Source organism: Pristiophorus japonicus, chromosome 9, assembly GCF_044704955.1.
Source record: "Pristiophorus japonicus isolate sPriJap1 chromosome 9, sPriJap1.hap1, whole genome shotgun sequence".
NCBI lineage: Eukaryota > Metazoa > Chordata > Chondrichthyes > Pristiophoridae > Pristiophorus > Pristiophorus japonicus.
In genome coordinates, this window is record NC_091985.1 from 73,132,787 (window position 1) to 73,149,281 (window position 16,495).

Below are 16,495 nucleotides of genomic sequence, written 5' to 3' on the forward strand. Positions count from 1 at the left end.
TCCGGAACTTTTGAAAAGGTAATGTAATTTTTTTTGTGATCTTTTATACATAATAAGGTTGAGGTCTGCACTGTGTATGCCTGTATTCAAAGCAACAGTACCCAAGTCACCACTGTTGAGGATAAACCAGATGATATAGCTGCACCAAATATACATGTTATCAATTCAAGGTAAGTGAAATCTCTTACATTCTAAAAATAATTGATTTAGCAATAATTTGGATTTTAATTGCAGACATTTTTCGAGAAAATAAGTGCTGCATCCTCAGTGTTATTTGCTGCTGTTACCAAATTTGGGTCTCGAACAACAGCTTGTGTAAAAATGGGGAGGGACTAACAAAAAATATGTATTTTGTAGACAAAAGTTGCAAAGCTTTTAGGAAACATTGCTTTTCCAAGATAATATTATCAGAAAAAGAATACACCAGATTCAAATAGAGGTCGTCATAAAAAATAGAGAAGAGCCCATCGGCGTGTATCAGTTCTGACATTCTCTTCCTATATATATTTATTGTCAGGGACGAGTAAATTTCATTTGCTCTTGTGAAGTGCCTTGGGACATTTTACTACGTTAAAGGCACTATATAAATGCAAGTTGTTATTGTTGGTAATACTAGTGTTATACCTCCCGGACAGCCAGCCATTGGAACTCGCAGGCCTGCCACCACAAAGGTACTGTGAGAGACCTGGTCCACTTTAATGGCTGGGCTCATTACCATAGCTGCGTCAAGCTGCCGTCCAAAGCCAGACATCTACAGACAGCAATCTGGTTTCTAGCCAGTGAATCTCGGGCTTCCCAGAAGCAGTGGAGACAGCCAACATGTTCGAACTCCTGCTCCTCCTGGCCCCACAGAAATAATTTTTACACTTCCTTGTAAGGGCCTTTGCTTCTTGCCCGTCACATTTAACTGAGCAGAGCTTGTGCAGCACGCACTCCAACCAGTAAGTTCTTAAAATAGCTTTGGGATCCTCTGTACGTTATAAGACTCTGATTGATATATATTCATGAAGCGCCTGACTCAGTTGGGTGGGAGCCTCAATTGAGCGTTAAAATAGCCATGGAGCGGTAAAAGTGTACGGTTTGGACATTAACTTCCATTGCACTAGGTTTCTACCAGGTGGAAGTAGCTAAAATTCTCCCTTGGGATGCTGAATTCATAAAACTGTCACTGCTAAATTTAAGGATAATTATCACAAATGGCACTGTTTTTTTGCTCAACATACTCTTAAAGCTGTTTTGTGACCTCTACAGAATATCACAATGTAAACAAGGTCTCATTGTTGCATTGCGTTAATCAATTAAATTAGTATCAACAGAATATCAAGTTCCACACACGGTGTGACAACTATAACTAATGTTGCAAAAACAGTGGCCGGAGTTTTGCCATGTGTGCGGGTTTGGAGGTGGGTCAGCTGTAAAAATAGCGGAAATAGGCAGAGCGTTGGGACCCCACTGTTATCCCGCCTCCTCGTGCCTTTAACTCGGGCGTGCTTCCCAGCACACCACGGACCTGATCGGCAGAGACCGGCAACTCATTCAACTCATTAACTGCTTGTTTACGGCATGAGTACGGGGAGCACTCAGCTCAGGGAACCTCGTCTGTGAAAGGGAGGCGGGAGCTCAGTGGCTATTCTGCGAGTGCATTCATTGACAGCTCGGGAAACCACATAAATACACACACCTTACACCTCACTAGTTGCTGAAGGGAAAGCTCTTGTTGACTCCATTTTGCGCACAGATTTAGCTTTCTGGAGTTTGCAGGTCATTTCTGTAACCTTGGAAGTCACTCTCAGCACATTGCTAGTCAGTATTAGAACATTGAGAGATTAGCCCTCTGATCGCTACTTGACCTGCCATTTACGACATCAGCATGGGTGCCTTTTATACTGTCTCCCCCTGGTCCTCAGAGTCGGACCAAGATGAGCACCACCACCCAGTAGCAGCAGCCACACCAGCAACAGCAGCCACACCAGCAACAGCAGCCTTCTCCTCAATGACGTGATGCTCCACAGCAGATGGGGGTCAGTGCAATGCTGCACAATGTTGGAGGTGACATCCCTAATATAGGGTTTACAGGCAGAGATGAGCTTCTTCAACATGACTGAGCAGCTGTGCCAAAAGAGGCTCACTCTATCACGCCAGGTCGTCGCAGACATTTGCAGCTTACTGGAACCAGACCTGCAGCCCAGAAGGCGTGGTGGACATGCATTCGGCTGCCACAGATGCATCACTCACGTCACCGATGCAATATTTAACAAGACAGCCAATTATATGAATTTTGTCACTGATTAAGGTAGTGTTACTGAGTGGGCGCTTGGCTTTGCAGTTCTGGTTAGCTTCCCATGGGTGCAGGTCCCCTGTCCACAAAATGCAGGATAAATCTAATCCGGCCAATTATCGCCCTATCAGTCTACTCTCAATCATCAGCAAAATGCTGGAAGGTATTGTTGACAATGCTATCAAGCAGCACTTACCAATAACCTGCTCACCGATGTTCAGTTTGGGTTCCGCTCAGACCACTCGGCTCCAGACCTCATTAAAGCCTTGGTCCAAACATGAACAAAAGAGCTGAATTCCAAAGGTGACGTGAGAGTGACTGCCCTTACATCAAAGCAACATTTAATTGAGTGTGGCATCATGGAGCCCTAGTAAAATTGAAGTCAATGGGAATCAGGGAGAAAACTCTCCAGTGGCTGGAGTCATACCTCGCACAAAGGAAGATAGTTGTGGTTGTTGGAGGTCAATCATCTCAGCCCCAGGACATCGCTGCAGGTGTTCCTCAGGGCAGTGTCCTAGGCACAACCATCTTCAGCTGCTTCATCAATGACCTTCCCTCCATCATAAGATCAAAAGTGGGAATGTTCGCTGATGATTGCACAGTGTTCAGTTCCATTCACAACTCCTCAGATAATGAAGCAGTCCATGCCCGAATGCAGCATGATCTGGATGACATTCAAGCTTGGGCTGATAAGTGACCAGTAACATTCACGCCACACAAGGGCCAGGCAATGACAATCTCCAACAACAAGTGTCTAATCACCGCCACTTGGTATTTAACGACATTACCATCGCCAAATCCCCCACCATCAACATTCTCGGGGTCACCATTGACTAGAAACTTAAGTGGACCAGCCACATAAATACAGTAGTGACTAGAGCAGGTCAGAGGCTGGGTATTCTGCAGCAAATGTCTCACCTCCTGACTCCCCAAAGTCTTTCCACCATCTACAAGGCATAAGTCAAAAGTGTGATGGAATACTCTCCACTTGCCTGGAAGAGTGCAGCTCCAACAACACTCAGAAAGCTCGACACCATCTAGGATAAAGGAGCCCGCTAGATTGGCACTCCATCTACCACCTTAAACATTCACTCCCTGCACCACCGGTGCACCGTGGCAGGTGTGTGTATCATCTACAAGATGCACTGCAGCAACTCACCAAGGCTTCTTCGACAACACCTCCCAAACCGTGACCTCTACCACCCAGAAGGACAAGGGCAGCCGGCGCATGGGAACACCATCACCTGCAATGATCCCTCCAAGTTACATACCACCCGGACTTGGAAATATATCTCCGTTCCTTCATCGTCGCTGGGTCAAAATCCTGGAACTCCCTCCCTAACAGCACTGTGGGAATACCTTCAGCACACAGACTGTAGCTGTTCAAGAAGGGGCTCACCACCACACTCTCAACGGCAATTAGGGATGGGCAATTAATGTTGGACTTGCCAGCAATGCCCAGATCCCAGGAATAAATTTAAAAAAAGCCAATTCCAAGGGAGCAGGCAAAAATGGGCAAAACCGGAAAGCGCTGAAAAGATATTTATATGTGTTGTAACAATAACGGAACCTTAACAATAATACTGCTTTATACATCCATGTGCATATCCTTATGCAGCTAGGGGGATTGTGTCTTTTTTCTTTTCTGAGTGCTTCTATGAGTTGCAACCGCTTTGGTATCAGCAGTGGTGGAGGCAGGCTGCTCACTTCTGTGCTGCGACTACTTAGATACTTTTGGCAGACGTCCTCTGGGTTTGGAGCCTGTGAGGGCCCTGCTGAAGGCTGCTCCTCCTGCGTGTTGTGTATGTGTAAAGCATGCACTCCCATGTTCCGCCACCAGGGAGTGCATCCCCTGAAGTCCCAAGGGATCCCAGCATCCCTTGGGAGCACTGTATATAAGCCGGCCCCTAAGGCCGGCCACTCTGGAATGTCTTAATAAAGACTGAGGTTACTGTTACTTTAACCTCTCTGTGTGCAGTCTCATCTGTGTTAGGAACACAATAACTGGCGACGAGTATACGAATCCAACGCAAAGATGCAGCAAACTGTGGCCATCCTGGAGAAGTTCTCGGAGGGTGAGGACTGGGAAGCCTATGTTGAATGGCTAGACCAGTACTTTGTAGCCAATGAGCTGGGTGGAGAAGGAAGCGCTGCAAAAAGAAGAGTGGTCCTCCTCACGGTCTGCGGGGCACCGACCTACAGCCTCATGAAGAATCTTCTGGCTCTGGTGAAACCCACAGATAAGTCGTATGAGGAGCTGTGTACACTGGTTCGGGAGCATCTTAACCCGAGGGAGAGTGTGCTGATGGTGAGGAATCGGTTCTATACCGGCCAGCGATCTGAATGTCAGGAAGTGGCGAGCTACGCCGCTGAGCTAAGGTGACTTGCAGGACAATGTGAGTTTGATGGCTACCTGGAGCAAATGCTCAGAGACTTTTTTCTACTGGGCATTGGCCACGAGACCATCCTACGAAAACTTTTGACTGTAGAGACACCGACCCTCAGTAAGGACATTGAGATAGCACAGGTGTTCATGTCCACCAGTGATAACACCAAACAAATCTCTCAGCACACAAGTGCGAGCCATGTTCATAAATGAACTGGAACTGTGTTTGCGGGCAGAAATGTACAGGGCAGAAATCACGAGTCTGCAACTGCCAGCAGGCCTCAGGTGACCCAGATGACTCAGAGTCCGCAACAAAGGATGAATGCAAGGTAATTCACACCTTGTTGGCATTGTGGAGGCTTCTATTCAGCCTATTCATGCCACTTCAAAGGGTATGTTTGCAAGAGCTGTGGAACAATGGGGCACTTCCAACGAGCTTGCAGTCGAGCTGCAAGCTCTGCAAAACCTGCTAACCACCACGTGGCGGAGGAAGATCGGTCCATGGTGGATCAAAGCAATTTCGAGCCTCAGAGGGGAGGCAGATGCTGAAGTACACGGGGTGCACACATTTTCGACGAAATATCCACCTAAATGCTAAATGTAAAATTGAATGGCTTACCCGTAACCATGGAACTGGACACTGGCGCTAGCCAATCCATCATGAATAAAAGATGTTTGAGAGACTGTGGTGCAACAAGGCACTCAGACCAGCCCTGAGCCCCATCCACACGAAACTGAGAATGTACACCAAAGAGCTCATCACTGTCCTGGGCAGCGCCATGGTCAAGGTCACCTACGAGGGCAAGGTGCACGAACTGCCACTCTGGATTGTCCCGGGCGATGGCCCCACACTGCTTGGAAGGAGCTGGCTGGCCAAAATCCGCTGGAACTGGGATGACATCCGAGCACTATCACATGTCGATGACGTCACATGTACCCAGGTTCTTAACAAATTTCCTTCCCTTTTTGAGCCAGGCATTGGAAACTTTTCCAGGGCGAAGGTGCAGATCCACTTGGTCCCAGAGGAACGACCCATTCACCACAAGGCGCGAGCGGTACCTTACATGATGAGGGAGAGAGTGGAAATCGAGCTGGACAGGCTGCAACACGAGGGCATCATCTCCCCAGTGGAATTCAGCAAGTGGGCCAGCCCGATTGTTCCAGTACTCAAAAGTGATGGCACAGTCAGGATTTACGGCGATTATAAAGTAACTATTAATCGTTTCTCGCTTCAGGACCAATACCCACTACCTAAGGCAGACGACCTATTTGCGACGCTGGCAGGAGGCAAGACCTTCACCAAGCTCGACCTGACTTCGGCCTACATGACGCAGGAGCTGGAGTATTTGAAGCGCCTCATCTGCATCAACACGCACAAGGGACTGTTCATCGACAACAGATGCCTGTTTGGAATTCGGTCGGCTGCAGCGATCTTCCAGAGAAACATGGAGAGCCTACTCAAGTCGGTACCACGCACGGTGGTTTTTCAGGACGACATATTGGTCACGGGTTGGGACACCATCGAGCACCTACAAAACCTGGAGGAGGTCCTCCAGCGACTGGATCGCGTAGGACTGCGGCTGAAGAGGTTGAATGCGTCTTCATGGCAACAGAAGTGGAGTTTTTGGGGAGAAAATCGCGGCGGACGGCATTTGGCCCACAGACGCCAAGACAGAGGCTATCAGGAATGCGCCCAGGCCTCAGAATGTCACAGAGCTGCGATCGTTCCTGGGACTCCTCAACTATTTTGGTAACTTCCTACCGGGGTTAAGCATCCTCTTCGAGCCCTTACATGTGTTATTGCGTAAAGGTGAGAATTGGGTATGGGGGAAAAAAACAAGTAATTGCTTTTGAGAAAGCCAGAAACATTTTATGCTCCAACAAGCTGTTTGTATTGTATAACCCGTGTAAAAGACTTGTGCTAGCATGTGATGTGTCGTCGTACGGAGTCGGGTGTGTATTACAATAAGCTAACGTTGCGGGGAAATTGCAATCTGTCGCCTATGCCTCCAGGAGCTTGTCTAAGGCTGAGAGGGCCTACAACATGATTGAGAAAGAGGCATTAGCGTGTGTGTTCGCAGTAAAGAAAATGCATCAGTACCTGTTTGGCCTCAAATTTGAGCTGGAAACCGATCACAGGCCCCTCATATCCCTGTTCGCTGAAAACAAGGGGATAAATACTAATGCCTCAGCCTGCATACAAAAGTGAGCACTCGCGCTATCAGCGTATAACTATACCATCCACCACAGGCCAAGCACCGAGAACTGTGCGGATGCTCTCAGTCGGCTACCATTGCCCACCACGGGGTTGGAAATGGCACAGCCTGCAAACTTGTTGATGGTGCCACAGCCCGTAGACTTGTTGATGGTCATGGAAGCATTTGAAAATGATAAATCACCTGTCACGCCCCGCCAGATTAGGACTTCGACCAGCCAAGATCCTCTGCTGTCCCTAGTAAAAAACTGTGTACTGCATGGGAGCTGGGCCAGCATCCCCATTGAAATGCAAGAGCTAATCAAGCCGTTCCAGCGGCGAAAGGACAAGCTGTTCATTCAGGCAGACTGCCTGTTGTTGGGTAACCACGTAGTGCTACCCAAAAAGGGCAGGGAGACGTTCATCTCGGATCTCCACAGCACACACCCGGGTATAGTAATGATGAAAGTGATAGCCAGATCCCACGTGTGGTGGCCCGGTATCGACTCTGACTTAGAGTCCTGTGTACGGCAATGCAGCATGTGCTCTCAGTTGAGCAACGCGCCCAGAGAGGTACCACTAAGTTTGTGGTCCTGGCCCTCCAGACCATGGTCGAAGATCCATGTCGACCATGCGGGCCCGTTTCTCGGTAAAATGTTCCTGGTGGTGGTGGATGCTTTTTCAAAATGGATTGAATGTGAAATAATGTCGGGAAGCACCGCCACCATTGAAAGCCTGAGGGCCATGTTTGCCACCCACAGCCTGCCTGACATACTGGTCAGTGACAACGGGCCATGTTTCACCAGTGCCGAATTTAAAGAATTTATGACCCGCAATGAGATCAAACATGTCACCTCGGCCCCGTTTCAATCAGCCTCCAATGGGCAGGCAGAGTGGGCAGTACAACCAATCAAACAGAGCCTTAAACGAGTCACAGAAGGCTCATTCCAAACCCGCCTGTCCCGAGTACTGCTCAGCTATCGCACGAGACCCCACTCGCTCACAGGGGTGCCCGGCTGAGCTACTCATGAAAAGGACACTTAAAACCAGACTCTCGCTGGTTCACCCCAACCTGCATGATCAGGTAGAGAGCAGGTGGCAGCAACAAAATGTAAACGATGGTCCCGCCACTGTGTCATGGGAAATTGATCTGAATGACCCTGTGTATGTGCTAAACTATGGACATGGTCCCAAGTGGATCGCGGGCACGGTGATAGCTAAAGAAGGGAGTAGGGTGTTTGTAGTCAAACTAGACAATGGACAAATTTGCAGAAAGCACCTGGACCAAACGAGGCTGCGGTTCACAGACTGCCCTGAACAACCCACAGCAGACACCACCTTTTTCGAGCCCACAACACACACCCAAAGGATCAACAACACCACCCCGGACCAGGAAATCAAACCCATCACGCCCAACAGCCCAGCATGGCCAGGCTCACCCAGCAGCCCTGCAGGGCCAACAACATACCAGCCCAGCGAGGGCACAGCCAACACACCAGAACAGACATTTGTACCGAGGCGATCCACCAGGGAAAGAAAGGCTCCCGACCACCTCACCTTGTAAATAGTTTTCACTTTGACTTTGGGGGGGAGTGATGTTGTGTATCCGTAAAGCATGTACTCCAATGTTTCGCCACCAGGGAGTGCATCCCCTGAAGTCCCAAGGGATCCGAGCATCTCTTGGGAACACTGTATATAAGTCGGCCTGTTCCTTACTCTGGAGTGTCTTAATAAAGACTGAGGTCACTGTTACTTTAAACTCCCTGTGTGCATAGAAACATAGAAACATAGAAAATAGGTGCAGGAGTAGGCCATTCGGCCCTTCAAGCCTGCACCACCATTCAATAAGATCATGGCTGATCATTCCCTCAGTACCCCTTTCCTGCTTTCTCTCCATACCCCTTGATCCCTTTAGCCGTAAGGGCCATATCTAACTCCCTCTTGAATATATCCAGTGAACTCCGACACTCCCTCGGTACTGCCCCTCCGAAAGTGCGGGGCTCCCTCAGTACTGCCCCTCCAACAGAGCAGTGCTCCCTCAGTACTGCCCCTCCGACAGTGCGGCACTCCCTCAGTACTGCACCTCCAACAGAGCAGTGCTCCCTCAGTACTGCCCCTCCGACAGTGCGGCACTCCCTCAGTACTGCCCCTCCGACAGTGCGGCACTCCCTCAGTACCGCCCCTCCGACAGTGCGGCACTCCCTCAGTACTGCCCCTCCGACAGTGCGGCCCTCCCTCAGTACTGCCCCTCCCACAGTGCGGCACTCCCTCAGTAGTGTACCCTTCCCGCCCCTCCCTCATCTGTGTTAGAAACACAATACTGCGACTGCGCCATGGGGATCCGAGGATGCATGTGGGGCTGTGACTGAGAGTGAGGCAATGAGAGTGACATGGGCGGCACTTTGAGAGGTGCCCCCACTTCAATGTCCCCTCTCACCATCTTCCCTCTCATAAGCCACCCACACTTTCATTCTCGCAAGGAGCTGGAGAGCACCTTGCTGCACAGCAGTGGGGCCATGAGCACACAAGTCTATGTTTACATCCCTCCTAGAGAGGAGATCTATCAGCCTATGCCATTTGTTCTCCATAGTAATCATGTGCTCATGTGAGTGGCACATTAGCTGCTCCATGCAGGTGGCCATCCTTTCCATGGAAAAGCACATCATCGCCATCGCCTGAGACATAGTGGTGCTCATGCTGGAGATGGACTCCTCCATTCTCTGCACATTTACAGACATTGCAACTGTAAAACCTGCCAGAGTCTCCTGCATTTCTTGCTGCCCCTCCAGGATTAACCTTTTTCTCGATGGCACTCGAGGCTCAGCATCGAGAGAGAGGGATGGATGGACCTGAAAGGTATATTGGTGTGAGTAATGATGTGAAGAAGTCGGCTTGGGAAGGTAGAGTGATGGGGATATGGGGATATGGTGACATGAGCATCAGGATGAAGGTGAGGGTAGCTTGGCCCTCACCTTTCCTGACCTCATCAGATCATTGAATCTCTTCCTACACTGGATCCAGGTCATCCTCAGAAGCTCCCTGTTGCTGATCTCCTCTGCTATTTCGAGTCAGGCCCTTTTGTCTCATCCATTCCCCTCTGCTGGGAAGAAACCCCCCCTGCGCACTCGTACTGCCTTCACCAGAATATGCAGTGAGGCATCTGTAAACCGGGATGCAGTGCTCTGCCCTTGGATATTCATGTTTTTATGTTCGCAAAATAAAGCTAACCTTTACAATGATGATTGCACACCCCTTTACCAGTCTTCAAATGACTTCTGTGCAAGGTTGCTTTAACTATGGGCACTGGAAATGAGTCAGCAATGACATCATCAGACCCACACCCTTTAATAGAGGAAACGTTCATGGCTGGTTTATGTTAAAGTTAAACTGAAGAGCGGGCTGATCAACACATCACATTCCCGACCCTCGACGCAGCCTTCAAACACCCGACTCGACTCTGAAGTGAAAATTCCGGCCAGTGCTTCTGCTTTTGATAAAGATAAATATGAATGTTTGAAAGAATAATACCTAGCAAGGTTCTGAACCGAGTATTGGAAAGTACTTTAATTGCATAAACAGATTGTTAGTCGGCTTTTACTGCTTCCTTGTCTCCAATTTTATGTTATTTTATCTCATCAAATCTTTCAAGCCATGATCCATTCCCTTCCAGCTTTTTACCATCGTCCCATTTGATATCATTCTCACTCGAATGTTCCCTCCCTATGAGGAGCCAATTCACTTCTGTTCAGACATATCTGTCCCCTCTCCCTCCCTGACAACACAGTTGGCATTGGCAATTCACCATGTATTCACCACATACATTTTCACTCTGAACACATTCAAAAGATAATAAACTACAAAATGCAGATCAAGTTAGTAGCAAGGGCTTTAATTTATACCTATTAAACTTTAAATACACTCACTTTCTTTCCATTAAATCATTAGGATTGGATTTTCGGATGGAGATATTTTCGGGCGATAATGGCGGCGAGGCGGTAAATTTGTGCTGGGGAATGATTTGCGTCTGCAGCCACAAAATTCAGCAGCTGGACCCTGAGTGTGGAGCAGAGCACTAAGGGAGGCGTTCCACATCTCTCTTCGGGCGCTAGGCCAGCTGAGCAACTGAAAATTTGTTGCTAAAGATACGACCTCGGAGCGCCGTAAGAGAAGCTTCTTTGAAAAATAAATCGCCAACAAAAACATTCCCAATACCTTGCTCACCCCACATAAAGATAAATCACAAAAATAAGACAAAAAAAACAATCGCACTTACCTCATGTAATCATTCCATCCCTCACTGTGGCTGGAACAGCTCGGACCGCCACTTGCCCAGGCGATCCCACCACGGCGCTACAGGGCATTACAGAGTCAGCACAAAACAAAAATCATAGTGCTGTTGAAACTGGGTGGGTTGCACACCGGCTCGATGCTCCCAGGAGGTACTGCTCAGCACCCCCGCAAAACTGGCACCAAATTTCCCGGTGGGGCACTGGAAACTGGCCACCAGGCCGGAAATCATTTGCATACCCATTACCGTCTCTCCGGGGCATCAATAGAGGCGCAGGACCAATGAAAATCCAGCCCTTAGTCTATTAATTACGGACGTTAACAATAATTTACAGTAAACTATATTTTCAGATTTTACCTCATTCAAATTATTATACTGTATTAAAAGCTGTCCAACAGAACTTGTGGTGGCAGTAATTGCCCTCCTGCCCGAAATGAAGCGCACGCACCATGTTTCAATGGTTTTTACTGCAGCTTGAGCAAAATTCCGCTCTTTGGTTTTTTTTAACTTGGAACCGAAAGTCGCTCTAAATGGGGGCGGTGACTACATGGGAGGGGCAGATACACGGCAGTGGCAACACCTGAGGGGTGGAAGTTGGGGGCAGTGCGGAGTGACCGTCATGATGCTGTCATCACGGCACCGCGTCACCACCCCCTCCCCTTCAATTAAAGGGGAGAGCCTTCGTGATTTTAAAACTTCGGTCCACTGGACCACCCGGGGGGGCATAATTGTCGGGCCGACCTGGCAGTCGGCCAACAAAAAAAAACATGGCGGCAGTGGCAGTGCGTCCTCCCCCTTAAGGGAAACCATACCGCCATTGCAGAAGGCCACCATCTTAGGCAGTCCCTCGGAATCAAGGAAGACTTGCTTCCACTCCTGAAGTGAGTTCTTTGGTGGCTGAACAGTCCAATTGGAGAGCCACAGACTCTGTCACAGAAGGCCACAGCCTCAGTGGACTACTGAGAAAAAACAAGTTCTGGCACCTCCGGGAGGGCCAAAGATTTTTAGAGGGGAATGTCGTCATCTGGGGGTTGATCAGCAATGTGTACAAGGTGATGACGCACTTAACATGGATCGGTACAGCGGAGTGGTGGGGGTCGGGGGGGGGGGGCGCGGATCAGGGCACCACCAGCAAACCTCGGAAGGGCAATTGGGTTACCAGCGACCATTCCGCGAAAAGTCAGCGGCCACTCCACTCTGCAACATGGCCACAGATTTGCAATGGTAACAAGCCTTAAGGAAAGGGGCAATTTCGGCCCCCTGGTGTTTGGTGGCACATGTATACAATGTATACAAGAAAGATCAGATAATGTGCAAACTGTATTCATGACAATCTAACAGAGCTTGAATAGGCAACATGAACACTGAATACTTTTCTTGTACCTTCAGGAAAATAAAACTCCTAAAAAGGTGTACACCTTTATCTAAGCTGCAATTCAAAAATAACCAAAATTATACTGTATTATTTAACAAGTCAAAAATTTGGCATTTTTTTAAAAGGTTAGCTGCGTTATTTATGAGCTCACACAGTAGCATGAGAGCCGACTACTGTGATCTTGTTAGCATTTAAAGGGCTGGAGCATTGACCGTTTTGTTTGAGTCATGTCAAGTTCCCCACGATCGAACATGTCACTGGATAGGTTAATTCTGACGTTTACAAAATTTATCTAAACTTGACAGGTAGGTCGTTGGAAATGGACGCACGCACTACATTCTTATGTACTTTCTCCTCATTTGGCTACTAATACGGCGATCACCTCCCGACCCTTACACTCCGTTTGGTGCTGATCTCATTACAAGCATTTATTATTAAACAGCAAACAAAGTGTAAGGGTCAGCAATAAATATTTTATATTAGTAGCCCAATATGTTGAGGATGAAATAAGAATTGTTTCACATTATGAAATGGTATTTGGTTTTTGATTCAAAAATATTTTAATAGTCACAGCTAACTTTTGTGTCACCAAACTACTTACAATTACAACCATTCCCAATAAGCGTAAATTCAAAGAAGGCCTATGTACCTAAAAATTTGGATGCAAGTTTACACTTGTCCTGAACATTCATTGAATGATCATTTGGAAGTGGATGGGGCTGTGCTGATGAGCAGAATTGGTTCTGGGCAAATGTCTTGAAGAACTGGCCAAGGAAATTTGGGTGCATCGTAAGAATGGGCGTAAGTTTGCAGGACTATGGGGAAAGAGCAAGGGAGTGGGAATAATTGGATAGCTCTTTCAAAGACTCAGTACAGACATGATGTGCCAAATGGCCTCCTTCTGTTCTGTACCAGGATTTTACCAGGCGTAAGAATTTCATGGGCATTCGCTGGGCAGAACTCTCCGTCTGCAGATGCCGTTTCCCCAGGGAGTCGTTGGATATGTTCTTGACAGATCGCAAGTTCCAAGTTTTAGTGCTTGCTCAGCGTATACCTAAAACCAGAACTTGCGTGGCTCCTGCGGACGCATGCACACCTTGTATGTGCCCGTAGGGGCCCCAAATTACGGCCCACTGAAATCTAATTGTCTCATAGAAACATAAGAATTGTTGGACAAACAAAGACCAGGGATATTTAATTTGTCTTCTAACATCCTGGTAGTCGTATGGTACAACGATAATGGAGATATTGACTAATTATAGCAATGATTATCCCAGGACCATTAAGCCAGGATGGCCCCTATTCATTTGTGCGACCAGCATGATATGTTTTCTTTAAACCGAGACCTCAAAGGAGGAAGAGCAGGAAGCCAGTTTTATTGAAATGCTTCCTGAATGAAGACAAAGTCCTCCCACTTGCTGGGAACACAAAGTGAAAAGGACAAAGGGTCACAAGGAAGGAATTCAGCCAGCTAGATCTGTGAAGGACATTTGGCTTGGTTAAGAAAATTTCACTTTTCTCAATATCAGAGCTGGTCAGGATCAGAAGACTGATCAAGAAAAGATTTGCAAGCCCACTAATAAGGCTGGGGAGGTGTAGTTTGTGTTGTTTTTCTTATTCAACAGACTGCAAGTCAATGTACAGAGTAATAGATGTAATCAAATCCCAGCTTGATTGATTCTCAAATTTATTTATCCTTTGATTTATTCTCAATCCAGGTGAAATTTGATTACATCTATTATTCTGTACATTCACTAGCTGTCTGTAAAATAAAGCAGGATAACAACTTGTATTTAGCCTCGTCACACTAAAATGTTTCAGAAGGATTGAAGAAGTGCATGTGAGGGTGCATGTAAAAGGCACGCTATCAGTTCAGAAGATAAGGGAATCCTATTGTTATACCCCTAGAATATGCTATTGTATGCTATTGAGAACTATAGGCACATTTCTGAACATAAGTTTTTGGACTGCTAGTCTGAGTGACCAGCACCACTGCACTCAAAATAAATTTGTAAACAGGACTTTGAGCAGGTTACATGCCTAGAATGGTACTTAACCTGGGGAACCCAGAGAGCAGACGAAGAGTGGGAAAAGCTAGTAAAGGAATGGAGAAAAAAAGAGGCTTAGTTCTTACAAATAAAGAAATTATTTCATGTTTGGAACAAATTTTGTTGTTTCTTTTTTTAAGCTTTTCTTGATTGTCATATTATTATCAGTTCCTGAAGTTTCCCAATAGAGCACTAAAGGACTGATCGATTGCCCTGACATGTCTGGCCATGGCCTACATGTGCCCTGAGTAGTTCATTTATTTACCATGGTAGATTTGTTCGAGTGGAATTTAATCAATAGATAATTCATTAATTCTTGTCTTTGGGTACATGGACTGAGTATAAAAGTCATATCATGGCTATAGTTTTGACTGAAATATGACACGCGCTTTAGTTGATTCGTTTAGCTAGTCTTGCAGTGAATATGAAATGATCTAATTTTTACTAATGATTCAGTGGAAAATTGATTCAACTTAAAAAAAAATGAAATGAAACAGTATTTTAATAGTTGAACCGTTATTGCTGGTGTAAATTGATTCATTAAAAATATCCAAATTAAAAAAGATGAGATGGATCATCATTGAGTAATCAAAGCTAAATCTTTTTTGTGGAGATCTTTTTTGTACTGGGTAACTTTATTATTTTAGTAACAGGTTATGTGACACAATGATGGGCTTCAGTAAAATTGAATTCTATATGCATATAGTGTAAATCAGCATTACCCCATCCCCCTATTCCAAAATGCTACTGTTCACCTTATGGTCCAATTTGACTGTGAGTCACCTTTCTGTAGTAGATACTTCGGCTTGGATTTTCACTAGGTGGTAATGTTAGTGCTATATTCTGCATTGTTTTAACTAGTTTCTACCGAGTAACTTTGCAATATGCGCTCATGTACACTCAGAATTTTACTGTTTAAAACAGAAATAGTGATAAGCCTATTAATAAAAAATAACCCTAGTTTATGTTTTTTATTTAAAATTATTTTTCATGTTACAACCAGCTGGAATCATGTCCTTAGGAGCAAAACTGCAATTATGATTTTTTTTTATAGCAATTTTGAATAATTTAAAACTATATAACCAAAAATTTGGCATCTGGCATGTGTCTGACATGTTCATTGGGCATGCATATGTCTTATATGTTCATTGGATATGGGAAAGTATCTATAATGTTATTCATTCCACCTGCCAATGCCTCCAGTAACTTTCCCTGCTTGGCCTCTTCTCTCTTAGGGACCTACTTCCTGCTCTGTTCCTGGGCCTTTGGCTTAAATCCTTGAACTGGGCTTTGGATCCTAATATTTCTCCAGCTACAACATCAGTGCTCTTTATTGTCCTGCTACTTCCCTCCCTTGCACGGATTACTTCTGAGACCTCCACAGATGTATTATCATTGTGTTCCTGGCATAATCACGCTCCCTCCTGGCCTGATCCAATGTGTCAACTGTAAAGCAGCAGCAAGAATCCAGTGCACTATGTGTCCATTTCCAGCCAATCATTAGTTCGCCTAAAAGTGTTCCAAACCCCTCGCGCCTCTTCCTCATAGATCTCATCCCCATGAATGTTCATGCATCCTAGTTCCTGAGTCCTCCCAGATTCCAGACTCCCTGGCCGATAAATTGGATAAGGCCTGAAAACAGGCAGACTCATCGTCCAGTGCTATTTGGCTGTGCCTATTCAAAGTGGTGCAGGCAGCACGCAAAGTTTGGCTGCCTGCTTATTTACATGATTGCAGCACTGGTCTCAGTGCTAAACGCACAGTTGTTTGGTTTAGTGCTCAACAGGGGACCAGTATCAGGTAGTCTACTGGCCAATAAAGTTTGGCCTATACTCTCTGCACTACTTAAAGGGGAGGTGCTTTGTTGCAGAAGCACCTCATTGTCAGTCTGAACATAGCTATGGCCCAACAGCCAATGGAAGGGGC

At 46.5% G+C, this 16,495-nt stretch overlaps 1 protein-coding gene across 1 annotated transcript in view; it reads left to right on the top strand.

Moving 5' to 3' along the window:
- ush2a (Usher syndrome 2A (autosomal recessive, mild)) overlaps positions 1-16,495 on the top strand; it is a 1,282,968-nt gene that overhangs the window by 1,211,121 nt on the left and 55,352 nt on the right. Inside the window, exon 47 of the mRNA XM_070889457.1 lies at positions 58-170. Coding sequence (XP_070745558.1) covers positions 58-170 — 113 coding nt within the window. The remainder of the gene's footprint in view (positions 1-57; positions 171-16,495) is intronic.